This window comes from Cetorhinus maximus, chromosome 2, assembly GCF_964194155.1.
Source record: "Cetorhinus maximus chromosome 2, sCetMax3.hap1.1, whole genome shotgun sequence".
Lineage (NCBI taxonomy): Eukaryota > Metazoa > Chordata > Chondrichthyes > Lamniformes > Cetorhinidae > Cetorhinus > Cetorhinus maximus.
This window is the reverse complement of record NC_135880.1, coordinates 143,412,429-143,431,815: the sequence shown is the minus strand read 5'-3', so window position 1 is coordinate 143,431,815 and position 19,387 is coordinate 143,412,429. Positions and strand designations below refer to the sequence as shown.

The window sequence follows — 19,387 nt, the reverse complement described above, 5'->3', positions numbered from 1 at the left end:
ATGAGGACACCCTTTGTAATCAACTACTTTGAAGTTTTAATATTCATTCACAGACATCATAGGCAATGGTGGCATTTATTGTCCATCCCTACTTGCCCTGACGAGGTGGTGGTGGAACTAAATGAAATGTTATGCCACTTCAGGCAATTATGAGCCAACCATGTTTTTGTGGGACTGGAGCCATATAATAGGCCAGACCGGGTAAGAATGGTAGGTTTTCTTCCCTAAAGTTAACGTTAGTGAACTACTTGATTTTTGTTTTACCATGGCCTGCTAGCTTCTTGGTCGCTTCACTATGCCACGACAATGGATTACAGCCCCGAATTACTTACGGACATGTTGAACTTTTTAAGGAAGACCTGTTTTTTCAAAAAGACATACAAGCAAAGACACTGAGCAAAAGGTGGCTGAGAATGTAAAGTAGCCACTTTTTGGAAAATTTCTAATTTTCTTGACTGACTTGTCCCGAGAGAACCTGGAATGTTGCACCTAAAAAGGTGCCAAGGCCTAGTTCAGACAGAAACACTTGAAAGGAAGAGATGAAATGCAAAAGGCTGAACCTTAATCTCCTGTGGTTGCGGAGACAATGGAGACTGCCACATCTCAGCAGACATCCCAAGCCCATCTTCTGTTGAGTTATACCTCAGAATGTGGTAATGGTCTGAGTTGAAAGAAAACAGACTTTGGGCGAAAAACATTTTTGTTTTTTCCCTTCCAGGAATACACAAGGAAATGGGTTAAAAAACTAGCTGCAGACCTGATCTATGTGTGCTAGTATTCTAGAGTGCTGTGAGAGCGACAGCACAGGAAGATCAACTAGTCACTCCTGCAGCTTGCAGGCAAAGTCTCTCTCCCTCTCTCTGTTGCTGGAGGCAAGTCAGCAAAGCCATAATCACAAAAGGAATAGGACAGCTTCTTCAGCCAGCCTGTAGAACCAAGTGTCTCCGAACCAACTGCTAAACTGCCAAAGTCAGCTCTACTGGAATCACCCAACCTAACGGCCGCAACATTTCATCATCTACTCCTTACGGAAAAGCCAAAGACTGATTCGTATATCATTAAAAACTTTTATTTGGACTCAACTTCTCATTTCCGATCTGTGTATATGTGTGTTACATTTTTAGTATTCTTTCTCGGGATTTAGTAACTAATAAACTTACTCTTTCTGTGACTCAAGAAAGCCTGGTCAAATTGGCTCCTTCTAAAACATAAATACATTTGGATCAGGAAAAGGTATCCATGGAGTGGAAGGGATCCCTTTTAAATTAACCCTGTTGCGACCAATTGAGTGTGGGGGTTGGGGGGTGGGGGGGAGGTTGGGTAATGGGGGGTTAAATAAAGAAGGGGAGCCAGCCCATTCCTTCTCACCTAGGAGCAAAACAAAATTGGGGTCCCGTTTGGGAAGTTAACAAATTGGGGGACCTCGCGTGGGGACCGGTCTTAGCTAATACAGCTTCTAATGCATAAATTTTTAAAATTGAATTCAAATTCTCAAACTGTCAGAGTGGGAATTTGAACTCGGGTCCTATGGGATAGTTGCGGTATCTGACTAGTAACATGACCAGTTCATGATTATAATGCAGCATGGACCTATAAAAGATTAATGTGACTCCTGAGCACATCAAAAATTATCAGAAAGTCTTTTTGTGGAAGTCTCACGTGTGGCTAAGGGAAAAACATCTTGTATAAAACTAGGGGTGCCTCAAATTGTTCAGTTTGTGAATTAAGGTCCTAGACAGACCTGACTCAATTGTTTTTGCTGAGGCTTTCTCTTTCGGCATTGATCTTTGATTACTGTTGCATTTCAGACATCAGCCTTGGTTACATATGAAATTGGAGCAGAAGTAGGCCATTCATTAAGATCATGGCTGATCTGTTTGTGTTTCGAATTCCACATTCCAATCTGCCCCTCGATAACCTTAGATAAATTCTTATTAGGCAAGGGAATCAATCTCCACCTTAAAAATATTCAGTGACCCCGCCCCCACCGCCTTCTGAGGCAGAGCGTTCCAAAGTCGCACAACCCTCTGAGATAAAAACATTCTCCTCATCTCGGTCCTAAAAGGGCAACCCCTAATTTTAAAACAGTGCCCTCTAGCTCTGGACTCATCCATAAGAAGAAACATCCTTTCTATGTCCACCTTGTCAATACCATTTAGGACCTTATAAACACAATCAAGTCACCCCTCACTCTTCTAAACTCCAGTGGAAACAAGCCCAGTTTGTCTAACCTTTCCTCATAAGACAACCCATTCATTCCAGGTATCAATCTAGTAAACCTCCTCTGACCCGCCTCCAACGCATTTACATCCTTAAATAAGGAGACCAAAACTGCGCACAATATTCGAGATGTGGTCTCACTAGTGCCCTGTGTAACTGAAGTATAACATCATTACTTCTATGTTCAACACCTCTTCCAATAAAGGATAGCATTCCATTAGTCTTCTTGATTACATGCTGTACCTGCATACTAACTTTTTGTGACTCATGCACTAGAACACCTAGATCCCTCTGCACCTCGGAATTCTGCAGCTGTTCCCCATTTAAGTAATACCCTGCTTTTTTATTCTTCCTGCCAAAGTGAACAACTTCACATTATACTCCATCTGCCATGTTTTTACCCATTCACTGAACCTATCCATATCAGTCTGCAACCTCCTTATGTCCTCCTCGCACCATACTTTCTTGCTTATCTTTGTGTCACCTGCAAGTCTTCACTTCCCTCATCTAAGTCATTGATATAACTTGTAAAAAGTTGAGGCCCCACCACTGACCCCTGCAGGACTCCACTTGTCACACCCTGTCAATCAGAAAAAGACCCATTTATGCATACTCTCTGTTTTTTGCCAGCCAGACATACTTCTATTCATTCTAATATGTTACCTCCTACACCATGAGCTTTTATTTTCCGCAATAGCCTTTGATGTTGCATCTTTTCTAATGTCTTCTGGAAATCCAAGTACAGCACAGGCTCTACTTTAGCCACAGCACATGTTACTCCTTCAAACAACTCCAATATATTGGTTATGATTTCCCTTTCATAAAACCATGCTGAGTCTTCCCGATTACCTTGAGTTTCTCTAAGTGCCCAGCTATAACCTCCTTAATGATTGATTCTAACACCTTCCCCATGACAGATCAAGCTAACTGGCCTAGAGTTTCCTGTTTTCTGCCTCCCTCTCTTCTTGAATAGGGTTATATTTGCTACTTTCCAGTCTGATGGAACCTTTCCAGAACCTAGGGAATTTTGGAAAATTAACACAGACGCATCTACTACCTCATTAGCCACCATCAGGACCCAGAGACTTGTCAGCCCGCAGCTCCATCAGTTTGCTCAGTGCTGCTTCCCTAGTGATTCCAATTTCACCAAGCTCCCCTCTCCCTTCCACCCCTTTATTTACATCTATTACTGGAATGATTTTTTGTATCCTCTATAATGAAGACAGAAGCAAAATATTTGTTCATTTCATCTGCCATTTGCTCCCCATTGTCACTCTCTAGAGGACCAGCACTCACTTTACTTACTCTTTTCCTGTTTAAGTACCTCTAGAAACTCTTGCTATCCGTTTTTACATTCCTAGCCAGCTTCCTCTCATACTCCAAGCTCTTTCTCTTTTTAGTAATTCTCTGCCGTTCTTTATATTCTGACCAATCATCTGACCTGCCACTCGTCTTTGCGCAGTTATATGCTTTTTCCTTAAGTTTGATGCTTTCCTTAACTTCTTTTGTTAACCACGTATGGTGGTTCGTCCCTTTAGAATTTTTCTTTACAGTAAGAGTATACTTATTCTGAGTATTCTGAAATATCCCCTTAACATGTCTGCCACTGCTTCTTTATTGATCTATCCCCTAGCCTAGTATCCCAATTCACTTCAGCTAGCTCAGCTTTCATGCCCACATAGTTGCCCTAATTAATTTTAAAATACTAGTCTCAGGCCCACACTTCTCCCTTTCAAACTGGATGAAAAATTCAATCATATTGTGGTCGCTGCTACCTAGGGGTGCCTTTATCCTGAGGTAATTAATTCTGTCACATTACACAATACTAAGTCTAATATAACCTACTCTGTTTTAATGGTTCCAGAACGTGCTGCTCTAAGAAACTATGTCGAAAGCAACCTATGAGCTCCTCATCCAGTCTGCTACTGCCAATCTTATTTTTCCAGTTTATATGTAGATTAATATCACCCATGATTATTGCCGTCCTCTTATCACAAGCACCCAGTGTTGTTTCTTGTATACTTTGTCCTACGTTATGGTCATTATTAGGGGGTTGTTACTATTGTGTATTATATACTGTGCAATAAAATAACATGAATCCGTTAAAGCATTTGTAATTGCTAAAAGTCCTTATTCAGTTCCTCTTTCATAAATTCCAAAATGTCTTTGTTCTTACTGGTTGAGTATTATTGACATGTGTAGCCCGTCTACATATCGTCACACTTGATTTAATCAAAAACATCTTCTTTTGCCTAAACAAAGCACTTGTTTGAAGCCATTTTGTTCAGAAGCTTGTTCAGAAGCATGCCATTGTGATTTCAGACAAAAGTCTCTGATAACTATGAATCTTGTGTGACTGAAGAAAATATTAAACAATGTAATGAAATGCATGCAGGAGCAACTCATGGATGTCAGACATAACTGGTCACGTTGGAGAGACTAAAGGAGTTCTGGTGGTTCTCCTTTAAAGCAGAGAAAGTTAAAGGGAGGTTTAATGCAAGTTATATGCACAGTTATGTGCTTTTTCCTTAAGTTTGATGATTTCCTTAACTTCTTTTGTTAACCACACATGGCGGTTCAAAATTGAGAAGCTTCAACAGTGTAAATAAGTAGTGACTGTTTCCATTGGCAGGAGGGTGGTTACCAGAGCATACAGGTTTAAGATCATAAGCAAAAGAACCAGAGGGAGGCATTTTTTTTTTATGCAGTGAGTTGCTATGATCTAGAATGCACTGCCTGTAACGGTAGTGGAAGTACATTCAACAGGCACTTTCAAGAGGGAAACAAAAATAAAAATACCTGGAAAAACTCAGCAGGTCTGACAGCATCTGCGGAGAGGAACACAGTTAACGTTTCGAGTCCGTATGACTCTTCAACAGTTCTGAAGAAGAATCAGATGACGCCCTCATTGAAGACCCATCACAGCGCTCACCCACACTCGCCACCAGCATAGAACGACACACCTCAGTGGGATCTAATTCTAGAATAGCCTCGGGGGTCACATCTGATGATGAATCTGATGAGCACATTGCATTGTCTAATCCACAGCAGGCGGCAGCAGGGACTTCCCATGCCTCCGGCACTTGGAGGACTGCTGGAGGCCAGAAATCTGCTGAGTCTGAGTCAGATGAGGAGCCTCTGGACTCGGTCATGCCTCTTGCTGGAGCTGTGAAGGCAGGCTCTGGATCATCAGGAAGGGATGTCCGCTGGACTCCTCAGGTTGCAAGGCACGATGAAGGCGTCCGTCCACCTTCAGTATGAGGTGATAGTGCTGGCATGCCAACGCACCGAGGTCAATACTGGTTCCAACAGTGTCAACATGAGAGGGATGTGGGGCAGCTCAATCTCATTCCAGCTTCCCCTTCTCCTCAAGGAGTCAGCCAGGGGCCCTCAGGCACCCATAGGAGGATCAGCAGGTGTACCCCCACCCCTCTCCCCCCGGGGCCATCCATCTAGGTGACTCCGGGTGTGTCCGGCCTGTTCGAATCCCCTCTTCCTGTGACCCCAGCAGCTCCAGCTCCACAGGTCGGGTTCTCCAGGTCTCAGCCCTCCAGGGAATGCTTGCCAAGGTTTTCACAGACAGGACGTAGCAGTCAGCAGCCTGCCTCCATCTCCACTGTGAGGAGCACCAAGACATAGCAGCAAGGTTAGGAAAGTTAAGAAGGTGTAGTTGCGCAGCCTGGGCACGAGTGTTAATCACTTGTACTGAATGTTCACTATTCTAAATCAACTCCCAAGAGTGTCTCCCTGCCTATGGCTCCTTGTTATGTTGAGCAGCGTTTGTATCATTCAGAAGTGAAACTTTGATTCCTGCACAAGATAAAGAAAGGCAGGTGTCTCAGTCCAGGACCTCTTCCCTGTGCGGTGTGTAGCCTTCAGAGCAAAGTGACACATTAGTGAAGCCTGCATCTCGATGGTGCTTGTTACTGCTGCCAGAATGTTGTGGATGGGTGTCAGAGTTGTGTCATCCTCTTAGTCTGCTCTCAGCACCTTTTGAGGTCGGGCTGGCCCCCATTTTGTTGGCATCTGTGACTGGTGAATCTTTGCCCCTGAAAGGATCGGGTGCTGAAGGCTGACAAAGCATCAGGTGCATTTAAAGATTTACATTTGTGTCTCCATGATATGACCCTGATCACAGAGCGCAAGTGAGCTGCCCTCAGCCAGAAAGGAGTCAGACATTCACAGAGGCAATGTGAAGATCTATGGAGTGTCTTCACTGCATGTCGTCATCATCCTCCTGGAATCTAGTGACTATCAGGACCTCCGATACATCTTCATGACATTAGTCTGAGCACTGATGGTATGTGCGCTGCCATCAGCCACACAGGAGTCAAACATTCACAGATGCAAGGTGAGGATGTCAGGATTGTTCTCACTGCATCTTATCGTCATCCTCCAAGAATCTTGCGGCTATGAGGGTCTCCCAAGCGCACCTGTCTCATCTGGTTAGTGCAGTTGCCTCATCGTTGGCATCCTCACCTTCGAGGACCACATCATCATCATCCCCTTTGACATCCTCCTTTATTGGAGGATATGTGCAGCTCCTCCATCTCCTCCTCAGCCAGATCCTACCCCTGTTGCATTGCCAGGCTGTGGAGCGTGCAGCAAGCAACGATGATGTGCGACACCCTCTGGGGACCGTATTGCAGTAATCCACCGGACTTGTCGAGGCATTGGAATCTCATTTTCGAAATGGCTATCGGTTGTTCTGCCAAAGTCAGTCATGGCATGAACCTCATTTATACTGTCACTCTACTGCAGTCCGAGGCCGCTGCCCAGGCATCATCAGTCACGTCCTCTGTGGGTCCTCTGTGTCTCTGAAGAGCCAACCCTGCAGCCTCTCTGGACCCTGGAAGATATCAGGGATCTGAGACCTGCTAAGGATGTAGGAGTTGTGGACGCTTCCTGAGAATTGTGCGCAGACCTGTAGGTTGCGTCTGTGGTGGTCGCACACCAGATGAATATTCAGCAAGTGGAAGCCCTTGTGGTTGATGTAGTTGACTGCTTGTTGCCATGGAGATCTAAGCGCCATGTGAGCGTAGTCAATGGCATCCTGCACCTGTGGGAAAACCAGAAGTCTGCACAAATCCCAGCGCTGTTGCTCCAGGCTTTGCTGATCCCAGGCGGAATGCCAAGATGGCGTCCGTGACCTCCTGGATACACTTGTGCATGGAGGCTTGCGATATCCCCACAGGTCACCTGTGGAGCCCTGGAAGGAGCCACTTGCGTAAAAATTGAGTGCTGCGGTCACTTTCAAGGCCACTGGCAGTGGATGCCCTCCATGTCCCCGTGGCACCCAATCCTGCAGCAGGTGACTGACCAGTTCCCTAGACATGCACAGTCTTCAGCGACACTGGTTCTTAGTCATCTGCAGAAATGACGGGTGCTGCGTATAGACCCTGGGTCTAGCAAGGCATTTACGAGCAAGTTGTGTATCTTCAGCTGTGTGCGCAGTAGGCCTTGCTGCCCCTTCTTCTTGATGGAGGCGCTCCTCCCTTTGCCGAGGCTGGCACCTCCACTTCTTCTCTGGCCTCTGTAAGCCATGAGGCATACCGCTAAATCACTAGGCTCCATGATTCAATCCCCTCCTGCAGGATCAAAGAGAGAGATGGGTGGGTTAGCATAGGTGTACTAGGAACCTCTCAAGTCTGAAGGCCTCTTCACACATGCAGGAGAGTGCTGCCACTTGGATGGCCAGTGTGTAGTGCTCTCTTTGGCTGCCCGAAACCCCACACACCTCCGCCCCACTCCATTTCACTGATTGGCGGCAGCCTTGGCCACTGGACTTCATGCTGTGCTCTCAGCCCAGGTGCAGGCATTCTCCTAACCCACACTGCAAGGCTGTGCTGTTTGTTTGAATGGATGCTGGTCCAAACCTTAATAAAGACATTGCAAGGGGTTTTGAGTGCCTCCACCAGTGACTGCGGCATGGCCACCTTTCGCAACGGGATTCTACAACTTGCCCAGTTGGCCAGTTGCTCTGCTGCCCCCAAAAACACACATTAATTTTCAGTCTGCGTCCGAGGGGTGAAAATTTCTGGAGCATTCGGTGGCACTCTCATGCTTTCGTGTTGTTTGAGTGAGCAAAAAAGTTTCAGAGGCTGGACTCCAAGTATGTCAATGGAGCTGCAGTTGAACGGTCTCAGCTGCGGAAGAATGCCACTTTTGACAAGGTTTTCCAAGTGCACAGCCGCTTCCCTCACCCCCATCAGCTCTGGCTTGTGTTTGAGTATTTCTTTCAGTCTGTGCTGCCTTGCTCCCCACCCAGCCACCGGCCTGACCTGCAGCGGAGCCCTTGCCCTGGCACCGTACTGAAAGCCAGCCAGGAAAAAGCAACTTGCCTGTGCCCCTCGTGAATGCATAGCAGCTCTTCATGATGCCCGTGAGTGCTCTCGAAGTTCAGGTCACCAGGTCCATACCTTTTAAAGGTAGTCGTGAAGCACACCGTTCTGAAGTCACGCTGACGTGGGTGATAAATTTGACACGGGAGTGGGGGGTGGGAATGATTCCAGTAAGCAGGGCTTATAATTAGATGCAAATGTATTAAAATGACTTTCTTGACGTGCAGCAGTCCCCCCATTGACGGGTGGAGCAGACAGTTGCAAACTGATTTCATGTCAGCATAAAACCAATTTTTGGCTGCCTTGCCATATTGTGAACATTATTTTTTTCCTCTAACAACTGGATGAACTTTTCATTTAATGCTTGTTAATCAATACATGGGGACAGAGAAGGTTCATCTGATTTTGAAAGTGGCTTCAGCACCAAGGCAAATAATGACAGGCAGGTTGATTCCAGCAAGCTGTCACCAAGTTACAGTGCCCACCTACTGTCCAGCCATCAAAACCTTAAAAGGAACATCAAGCTCTTTTTATGATTTGAAACAAAACTGATCTATGATCTATATGACCCTTCAACAGAACTAAGGAAAAATAGAAAAGAGGTGAAATATAAGCTGGTTTAAGAGGGGGGTGGGACAGGTAGAGCTGGATAGAGGGTCAGTGATAGGAGGAGTTAACCAAAAGATGTCATAGACAAAAGGACAAAGAGGTGTTGAAGGTGGCGATATTATCTAAGAAATGTGCTAATAGGTGACATTAAGGGTAGAAAGCAGGATGAACAAGGTACAGAAAGCCCGGGTGGGGTGGGGGGAAGGGATCGAAATAGGCTAAAAGGTAGAGATAAAACAATGGATGGAAATACATTTAAAAATAATGGAAATAGGTGGGAAAAGAAAAATTTATATAAATTATTGGAAAAAAAGGGGATTGGAAAAGGAGTGGGGATGGAGGAGAGAGTTCATGATCTAAAATTGTTGAACTCAGTATTCAGCCCGGAAGGCTGTAAAGTGCCTAGTCGGAAGATGAGATGCTGTTCCTCCAGTTTGCGTTGAGCTTCACTGGAACAATGCAGCAGGCCAAGGACGGACATGTGGGCATGAGAGCAGGGTGGAGTGTTGAAATGGCAAGCAACTGGGAGGTCTGGGTAATGCTTGCGGACAGACCGAAGGTGTTCCGCAAAGCGGTCACCCAGTCTGCGTTTGGTCTGTTCAATGTAGAGGAAACTGCATTGGGAGCAGCGAATGCAATAGACTAAATTGAGGGAAGTGCAAGTGAAATGCTGCTTCACTTGAAAGGAGTGTTTGGGCCCTTGGACGGTGAGGAGAGGGGAAGTAAAGGGGCAGGTGTTGCACCTTCTGCAGTTGCATGGGAAGGTGCCATGGGAGGGGGTTGAGGTGTAGGGGGTGATGTAAGAGTGGACCAGGGTGTCCTGGAGGGAACGATCCCTGCGGAATGCCGCCAGGGGTGGTGAAGGGAAGAATTGTTCGGTAGTCGCATCATGCTGGAGTTGGCGGAAATGGCAGAGGATGATCCTTTTGAATGCGGAGCCTGGTGAGGTGATAAGTGAGGACAAGGGGGACCCTATCATGGTTCTGGGAGGGAGAAGTAGGTGTGAGGGTGGATGCACGGGAGATGGGCCGGACACGGTTGAGGTCCCTGTCAACCGCCGTGGGTGGAAAACCTCGGTTAAGGAAGAAGGAAGACATGTCAGAGGAACTGTTTTTGAAAGTGGCATCATCAGAACAGATGCGACGGAGGCGAAGGAACTGGGAGGATGGGATGGAGTCCTTACAGGAAGTGGGGTGTGAGGAGCTGTAGTCGAGGTAGCTGTGGGAGTCGGTAGGCTTGTAATGGATATTAGTGGACAGTCTATCACCAGAAATTGAGACAGCGAGGTCAACGAAGGGAAGGGAAATGTCAGAGATGGACCATGTGAAAATAATGGAGGGGTGGAAATTGGAAGCAAAAGTATTAAATTTTTCCAGGTCCAGACGAGAGCATGAAGCAGCACCGAAGTAATCATCGATGTACCGGAGAAAGAGTTGTGGGAGGGGGCCGGAGTAGGACTGGAACAAGGAATGTTCCACATACCCCATAAAGAGACAGGCATAACTGGGACCCATGCGGGTACCCATGGCCACACCTTTTATTTGGAGGTAGTGAGAGGAGTTTAAGGAGAAATTGTTCAGTGAGAGAACAACTTCAGCCAGACGGAGGAGAGTAGTGGTGGATGGGGATTGTTCGGGCCTCTGTTCAAGGAAGAAGCGGAGAGCCATCATCTTCCTCGAACAGAGGCCTGAACAATCACACTCTGGGTGAAAAGAATTTTCCTCACATCACATTTGCTCCTTTTGCCAATTATTTTGAATCTGTGCCCTCTAGTTCTCGATGGTCTCTTGAGTGGGAACTGTTCTATTTATCCTGCAGAGCCATGTAAGTTCAGTAGTAGCAGTTGATGAGTCCATTGGTGCAGTACAGGCAAGCTGAAGGCGACAGAGTCCAGATCCAGAAGCAGAGAATAAGTTGCTGCAGCTCTGTCTGTTACTTGAAGATAACCTTGGTGGATCTTCACCATCCAGACCAAGTTGAGAGGTTCTGCAGACATGTGCCATTTGTGGTAAAGACCGTGCCCATAGAACTCGGGTCGATTGTGCACTGCTGTCGGCTGAGGATCAGACTAGCTCTTAGAAGGAGAGGAGCTGAAACTCTTCGTAAGGAAGACAGAGTTTTGAAGGACTTTGTGACTGAGTTTGATGACCTGGGTGCTGTGTGCGCTGCCAAGCCCATTTGTAAGATCTGCCTTAGTTGTAACTGTCATTTAATGTTTAGCTTATAGTTAATAATTAACCACAATTTGCCTGTTAATTCACGTTTAACTTGCATTGAGTATAGGAGGTATTCTAAGATAGTATTTAGTATTTGCTTTGTTTGACTCTTGTGTAGTAAGATTTTCTGTTTAGACCATGGAACTTTGTGGCTTCATTCTTCTGACAAATAACTGGGATTTCAGATTTTTAAAAAAAAAAGTGGTTACTGGTCTCTGCCAAGATCGTCACATGCTGTATTTCCAACATGCTTCACAATTGCATGATCTGCAGGTTAAAAGCTAGCTTCTGTAGACTGAAGCCTTGGCAAAGATTCCCATTTTTATCTGGATTTATTAAAGTTAAAACATCACTACTGACCCATTTAATCACTGTTCAGCAGGATTAAAGAGTTTACTTAAACTAGAAACTCACTTGCCCAAACTGTTTATATTTTTGCTTTGAGAATCGCAATTTGGAATGTTTATTCAATGGCTTGTTTACAAATTCCTGATATCACTGGCTAGGTCTGATACAGATTCAACAGTTTGACCAAGAGGCCTTCGAACTTTAAACTTGATATCCTTCCAGATACATTAACCCTGTAGCGTTAGGTTGATCGTTCCTGTATACACATCCGCTCTTCTTAAATCATTTGGTTTAGATTAGTTTCATCCATAGCTCTGAGTCAAAAGGTCATGGGTACATGCTCCACTCCAGAGACTGGAGCCCATGATCTAGGATGATACTTCAATGCAGACCTGAATGAGATATTAAAGCAAGGCTTCTTTTGCTTCTGCAGGTAGACGCAAAGGATCCCATGCTACTATTCATAGAACAGCAGGGAACAATTTTCCATTGGCCTGACTAATATTTAGCCCTCAACCAGCATGACTAAAATAAATATACTAGTCATCTTCTAATTGCTGTTTGTGGAACCTTGTGAGCAAATTGTATGCCGTGTCGCCTACATAACAGGAGTGTCCACGCTTCAAAAATATTTAATGGCTGTAAAGCATTTTGGGGGATTGAGGTTATGGAAGGTGCTATATAGATGTAAATTTGCACTTTTTAGTTATACAATCAATCCTTTTTTTTATATTTCACTGATGCAAATGGCCTCATGACTGATCAATACAAATTGACCAGTTATTTCAGTCCCTTTGTGTGAAATGGCACCCTGAATTGACCTACAAGATATCATAGATCAAGTAAAACCTAGACATTTAGGAAATGATTGAGTCTGAACATCAAAAAGGCAAAAACAATGGTATTTAGAAGGAATACATTAGAAGAAACTAGAGTGAAGATTGAAGTGGATGGTGTCTTGCTGGAACAGGTAGATAAGTTTGTCTATTTAAGAAAAATGATAACAGATGCAATGCTGAAATTAGAAGGATAGAGATGGCCAGAAGTAATTTTGTGATGATGAAGGATGTATTAACAACAAGAAAACTCAAGCTTGTAACAAGGAAACATCTCATAAGATGCTACTTTCTATCCACTTTCCCATATGCCTCAGAAACCTGGATCATAAATAAAGATCTATGGAAGAGAATAGAGGCCTTTGAAATGTGGAATGCTAAGAGGTGTGCTAAAAATTCCATATACAGACCACAAGACCAATGAAGAGTTACTTAAAATAGCAAGAATAAAAATAACTCTCAAAAGTGACATCCAGAAAAGAAAATGTTAGTATTTCAGCCGTTTGATCAGAGCTGAAAAGCTACAGAGATCTCTTATAGAGAGCAAAGTGGAGGGCAGCAGAAAGAGGGGTCGGCCTAGGCATGGTTGGATGATGGATGTCACGGAGCAGTTGCAGATGAGCTGTGGTGGATGTGAGAGATTGGTGCTTGACAGACCAACATAGCAGCTCTGTATTTTCATCCTTGAGGTGGGTAGGGGGGAGTCAAGGAAATTCCCAGCTCGACCCCTCTCCACTGCCTTGGGAGAAAGTGGCCGCCAAGGCGGGATCTTCATTGCCGAGGGCTGGGTGCAAACCGAAGTTGGGCCAGCCGACCCGGAAAGAAATGCAGAGGCAACCACGGGCAGTCAGGTGCTGAGATGGGCTGTTTAAAAGGGCCTGCTTGGAACTGTGGGACTTCGTCCCAGTGGCAAAAAAGAGGCCCTCCCATCCTCACCCTCCGAACGCTCTCTATGCCATCTCATGCCCCCATGCCAATCTCTGGCACTTCCATGCCCATTGACCCATTGTACACTGTCTAGAATCAATGAACATCACATTGTAAAGTGGGATGTGTAGAAAGAAGTTTTTCAAAAGTGTAATCCATTGATAAACCTCTCCTAAGAAAAAAACCTGCACCCCAGCATAAAAAATGTTTACGCTGGGGAGCAGGTGTTTGCTTGGCTGAGAGCACAGACATCTATTAGAATAACAGAACACTTACTCCCCAGTGTAAACATTGTTTGAATGACAGCTCAGGCTTTCTGATCTCTGTGGTCAATTTCACAATGTTTGTTGACATAAGGAAGTGGATTGAAGTGTTTGTGGTTTTTGAAACTTCAAAGGGCCTGGATGATCAGCTTTCAGTCCAGATCTTTTTTCCCCATAGGAGAGATTTATCAATGGAATACATTTTTTCAAAGCTTTAAGTTCATTGGTTCTAGAAAGTGAAGTGCCAGAGCTTGGCATAGGGGATGGATAAAAGGGCAGATCATAGCATAGGGGGCATGAGGGGCCTGAGGGGGTGGGTGGGGGGGGTGGGGGGGGTGTAACTTGGCATAGGGGCTTTGAGGGGGACCTTTTGAACTTAGCTTTCAAAAGGCACCCTCATGCAGACTGGGTTCATGACTAATCTAAGGGGCCATGAACCACAACTCTTTAAAAACCTGGCCCAAATCCATTAAAACTTGCGGAGGAGTAGGAGATATATACCTCTGCAATGGAGTCAGCCAGGTCAGGAGTTCTAAATGTAGGCTTCTGACAGGAAGCAGCCCATAAACTTTAAAGGCACTCCCAAAAATATCTCAGTGCGGGAATGGGGTGGGGAATCCTGGAACCTGGACCCGCCTGCCATTTTTAAAGAATCAATCAATCTCCGGTGAAAATCTAGCCCGATGTACCACAACAGCAGATCTCCTGCTAGGAGTAGCTACAAGCAGCAGCAACAGTAGCATTGACTTGCTAATCACCACAACAATTACTTTGTAAGTCGGTGGAAAGTGTTGAGACTGAGGGAATGAAACAAAACAAATAACCTGCAAAATTTAAACTAAATTTATGGCTGCTATTTATTATAGCACGCAGCCTCTTTAATCATTTTGTTGATTAAAATGACAAAATCCTGCTGCCTACAGAGTAGCACAGTTTAAATCAAGCCAACACCGAAAGTGCTTATCTTCATTGGCACTGGTACAACTTTAACAATTATACAAAATGTGGAAGCAAGATCCCACAAACAACTATGTGGTAATGACCAGACACTGCGGAGAACTCGCCCGCTTTTTGAAATAGCACTATGGAATCTTCACATCTCCTTGAAAGCTACCCATTTTCACTACTGATGCCCTCTATATGCTCTTAATAATCCTTCTTTTTCCTCATAAAGTTAACACATGTTAGACGTGCACAATGAATAGTGGACTAGACTGCTCCTGAATATGTCTGAGGTTCAAGCTACGGAATTGAGCTGGGAAAATGTTGAAAGGTGCAAGGGGTATCTGTCTGAATTGTTTCAAACTAAGAAGGGAAGAAATAAATCATTTGCATTCTTTTGCCAATCCTCATGTCCACAGGATGTTCCACGGTGCCAAATGCCAGAATATGGCTCTTTCTCTATATTCCCATCTAGGGGGAAAATAATGCTAAGGCCAATGTTGAGCAAGCCACCTCACTGCCCCTCAAATGCAGTTCCATTCATGCCTTTTTTCAAATCAGGGTATGGGGACAGTTAGGAACCACAAAATGGATTTACACATCAAGGTAGGGGCGGGGCTGTGGTATTAAATGAATGCTTTGCATCTGTCTTTACCAAGGAAGATGCTGCCCACATCATGGTGAAAGAGGAGGTAGTTCAGACAGTTGAAGGGTTTAAAATTAATAAGTAGCAGGTCTTTCTGTACTTAAAGTTGGTGAGGAACCAGGACTGGATGTGATGCATCAAGGATCCTGAGTGAATTGAGTGTGGAAATTGTGGAGGCACTGGCCGTAATTTTCCAATCTTCCTCAGATTCAGGGGTGGTGCCAGCGGGCTGGAGAATTGCAAATGTTAATGCCTTGTTCAAAAAAGGGTGTAAAGATAAGCCCAGCAGCTACAGGCCAATCAGTTTAACTTTGGTTATGGGGAAGCTTTTAGAAATTATAATTTGGGATAAAATTAATAGTCACTTGGGCAAATGTGGGTTAATTAGGGAAAGCCAGCATGGATTTATTAAGGGCAAATTGTGTTTGACTAACTTGGAGTTTTTTGAAGAGGTAACAGAGAGGGTTCAATGAGGGTAAAGCCATTGATGTGGTGTACATGGACTTCTAGAAGGCATTTGATAAAGTGCTGCACAAGAGACTTGTGAACAAGGACGTAGCAACATGGTTACAAAATTTGCTAAGTGATGGGAAACAAAGAGTAGTGGTGAATGGTTGTTTTTCTGAAGGAAAGTTTATAGTGGAGTTCCCCAGATATTGGTGTTAAGACCCTTGCTCTTCATATATATGCTAGTGACCTAGACCTTAATGTACAGGGCACAATTTCAAAATTTGTGGATGATACAAAACTTGGAAGTATTGTGAACAATGAGGAGGATGGTGTAGAACCTCAAGGACATAGACAGGTTGGTGGAATGGGTGGACCAAAGGCAGGTGAAATTTAAATCAGATAAGTGTAAAGTATTTCATTTTGGTAGGAGAATACAGAGATGTTATAAAATTATGGGTACAATTCTAAAGGGGGTGCAGGAGCAGAGGCACCTGCGTGTATATGTGCCTAAGTCATTGAAGGTGGCAGGACAGGTTGAGAGAATGGTTAATAAAGCATACAGTATCCTGGGCTTTATCAACAGAGGCATAGAATACAAAAGCAAGGAACAGAAATACCTGGAAAAACTCAGCAGGTCTGGCAGCATCGGCAGAGAAGAGCACAGTTGACGTTTCGAGTCCTCATGACCCTTCAACAGAACTAAGTAAAAATAGGAAAGGGGTGAAATATAAGCTGGTTTAAGGGGGGGCTGGTTTTGTTGGGACAAGAAGCCAGTAATAGGTGGAGATAACCAAAAGATGTCACAGACAAAAGGACAAAGAAGTGTTGAAGGTGGTGATATTATCTAAAGGAATGTGCTAATTAAGGGTAGACATCTTTTGGTTATCTCCACCTATTACTGGCTTCTTGTCCCAACAAAACCTACCCCCCCACTCTTAAACCAGCTTATATTTCACCCCTTTCCTATTTTTACTTAGTTCTGTTGAAGGGTCATGAGGACTCGAAACGTCAACTGTGTTCTTCGCCGCTGATGCTGCCAGACCTGCTGAGTTTTTCCAGGTATTTCTGTTTCTGTTTTTGTTTTGGATTTCCAGCATTTGCAGTTCTTTGCTTTTACAAAAGCAAGGAAGTTATGTTAAACTTTTATAAAACACTGGTTCAACCTCAGCTGGAGTATTGTGTCCAGTTCTGGGTGCCACACTTTAGGAATGATGGGAAGACATTAGAGAGGGTGCAGAAAAGATTCAGAAAAATGGTTTCAGGGATGAGGGACTTCAGTTACCTCGAAAGATTAGGGAAGTCGGGACTGTTCTCCTTAAAGAAGAAAAGGCAGAGAGGAGATTTGATAGAGATATTGAAAATCATGAGGGGTTTGGTAAGAGTGAACAGGGAGAAACTATACCCATTATTGGAAGGATTGAGAATGAGAAGGCACATATTTAAGGTAATTGGCAAAAGAACAAATGGTGACATGAACATTTTTTTCATGCAGTGAGCGGTTAGGATCTGGAGGCACTGTCTGAGAGTGCAGTGGAGACGGGGTCAACTGAGGCACTCAAAAGGGAATTGGATCATTATTTTAAAAAGAAGAATGCGCAGACTATGGTGAAAAGGCAGGGTAGTGGCTCTCGGTGAATTGCTCCTTCAGAGGGCCAGCAAAGACATGACAGACCGAATGGCCTTACTCTGTGCTGTAACCATCTGATTCTTATTGTAACTCCTTGTTACTTTGTCTTTCTCCTTTTCCCAGCTCCCAGTTTAGCCTGTAGTAATCTACTATGAAATTACTTGACTTGTGCCGTGTGTAGCATCATTCCATGGTACTCGGTCATCTATGTGCCTTTTCAATTCACTTGAGGGCTGTGTGATCTTGTACGCAAGTGGGTGTAGTGTAGCCTGTATGTCTCTTGATTTACCAAGGCGCGTAAATTGTGCAGATGACAAAATTCGTTTTAAAGACATGTTTATTGTATACATTGTTTATATTTCTGATGTGGGCTGACTGATACTAATATTTTTCAGGGAAGAAATCTATAGATTACTCGGACCATCCTTGTTTTGCAGTTCAGAACAGTACAATGGTATAAGTAGTTATGTTACTGGACAAAAATCCAGAGGTCTGAGGCAGAATCATCTTCTCAAGTCGAGGGTCCTGACAGTGGGACCGGAAGTGTGCAGCACTTCAGCTTGGATGCAGAATGGCTGGTCACGCGCAATAAGGCAGCGGCCAGCCAGTTAGATATGCAGAGATGAGGTAATGGGTGTGGGAAGGAAGTTAACATCCCTGGCATTTCCTGACGTTGGTTGAAGTTCTGGGCACCATATTTAAACGACATGTGGACAGGCATCTACTCCGTACCATCCAGCAGCATCAATCTGTTTGTAATCCCTGGAAGTGCTGCGATTTCCACTCCAACTTCAGATCTGTCAACCCCCGCCCCCGATCACTGCAACTGCTGCCATCACCCCCACTTCTGATCTGTAACCTCACTGCGCCATCCCCTCCACCCCACCATGAAGTGCTGCCATCTCCCTATCTGTTGATTGCGATCACCTTCTATGTGCTAGCACAGACAATGAGTGGCCCCATGGTTCAGTGATGCCTCCCTGCCGGTTCTCCTCCAGGTTGGCTGTGAACAGTGGGAGGTTCTGTTTCCTAGTGATGGCAGCAGGAGGCCCTTCCACCAGAGGTGGCAGCAGAGAGTGGCAGGGGGCTCCACAAACAGGACTGGCTCCAGTGCTGCAAAAGGATGAACAACCTCCTTCGCTCTGTGAGGGTAAGTGGCACAGTGTAGTCACTCCAATGTGGCACTCAAGTGGAGAGGAATACTAGACAGGTGTTTGGGGTTCCAGGCCTCAGCATCAGATGGAACATGTGGGCTGAACGTGTGGGAGCCAGTGTGTGTGTGTGGGACATTTACTAGGGAGGGCACAGGAGATTTCATAGGCATGTATGCACATTAAGGGGTAAGGTGCCCATTGAGATGACACTCACTCCTTCTGTCTGCCTGCAGGACAAAAGAGTGCATAACACTAGGGACTGCTCCAAGGCTGGTGATGGTGTCCCTGCTGAAGAAGAGATTCCTGAGTTAGCAGGTGAGCAAGCTGGGTGCTCCTGTGTGGACCGAGAGGCTGGAGTCTCAAAGTATTTGAGTGAGATGCCTCTAACCTGGTTTTGAGAACTGGACAGACAGGAAATACACATGATACATTGATAGGAAAAGGGATTGTGCACAACCACAAGCTAATTCTTTGTATTTTCCATTGCAGGTCCTTGCAGCAAGGTGAAATGCCAGAGCCAACCTGCACCAAGCTCCACCTTCTCTCTGAGGACAATGACAAGGAACGCTCAGAGGATGCACCTTCACATCATTCCCCTGCACCCTCCACCAGCACAGAGACAGTCATCTCGGTGGGTAGACATTCGAGATTTGGCTCAGGGTCACAACCTGGTGAGCACATCACAGACAAGTCCCCGCAGCTGTTGGAGGTGTGATATCCAAGATCCCTAACAGCCAGAGGATTGCTGGAGACCAGGCCCGTGCTGATGGTGTGCCTCTGGAAATGGCCATAAGACACTTGAAGGAGA

General features: G+C 45.0%; 1 protein-coding gene across 4 annotated transcripts in view; it reads left to right on the top strand.

Moving 5' to 3' along the window:
• The window catches only part of ttc39b (tetratricopeptide repeat domain 39B), a 180,055-nt gene that overhangs the window by 9,334 nt on the left and 151,334 nt on the right, over positions 1-19,387 (top strand). For 3 of the 4 annotated variants that reach the window (XR_013580511.1, XM_078570298.1, XM_078570312.1), the window contains exons 2-3: positions 18,813-18,894; positions 19,069-19,210. The exons of the other annotated variant lie outside the window; for it this stretch is intronic. Coding sequence is in view for 2 of the 3 variants with exons in the window: in XM_078570298.1 (XP_078426424.1) it covers positions 19,088-19,210 (123 nt within the window). In the remaining variant the exon portion in view is untranslated. The remainder of the gene's footprint in view (positions 1-18,812; positions 18,895-19,068; positions 19,211-19,387) is intronic. 4 annotated transcript variants of the gene reach the window in all.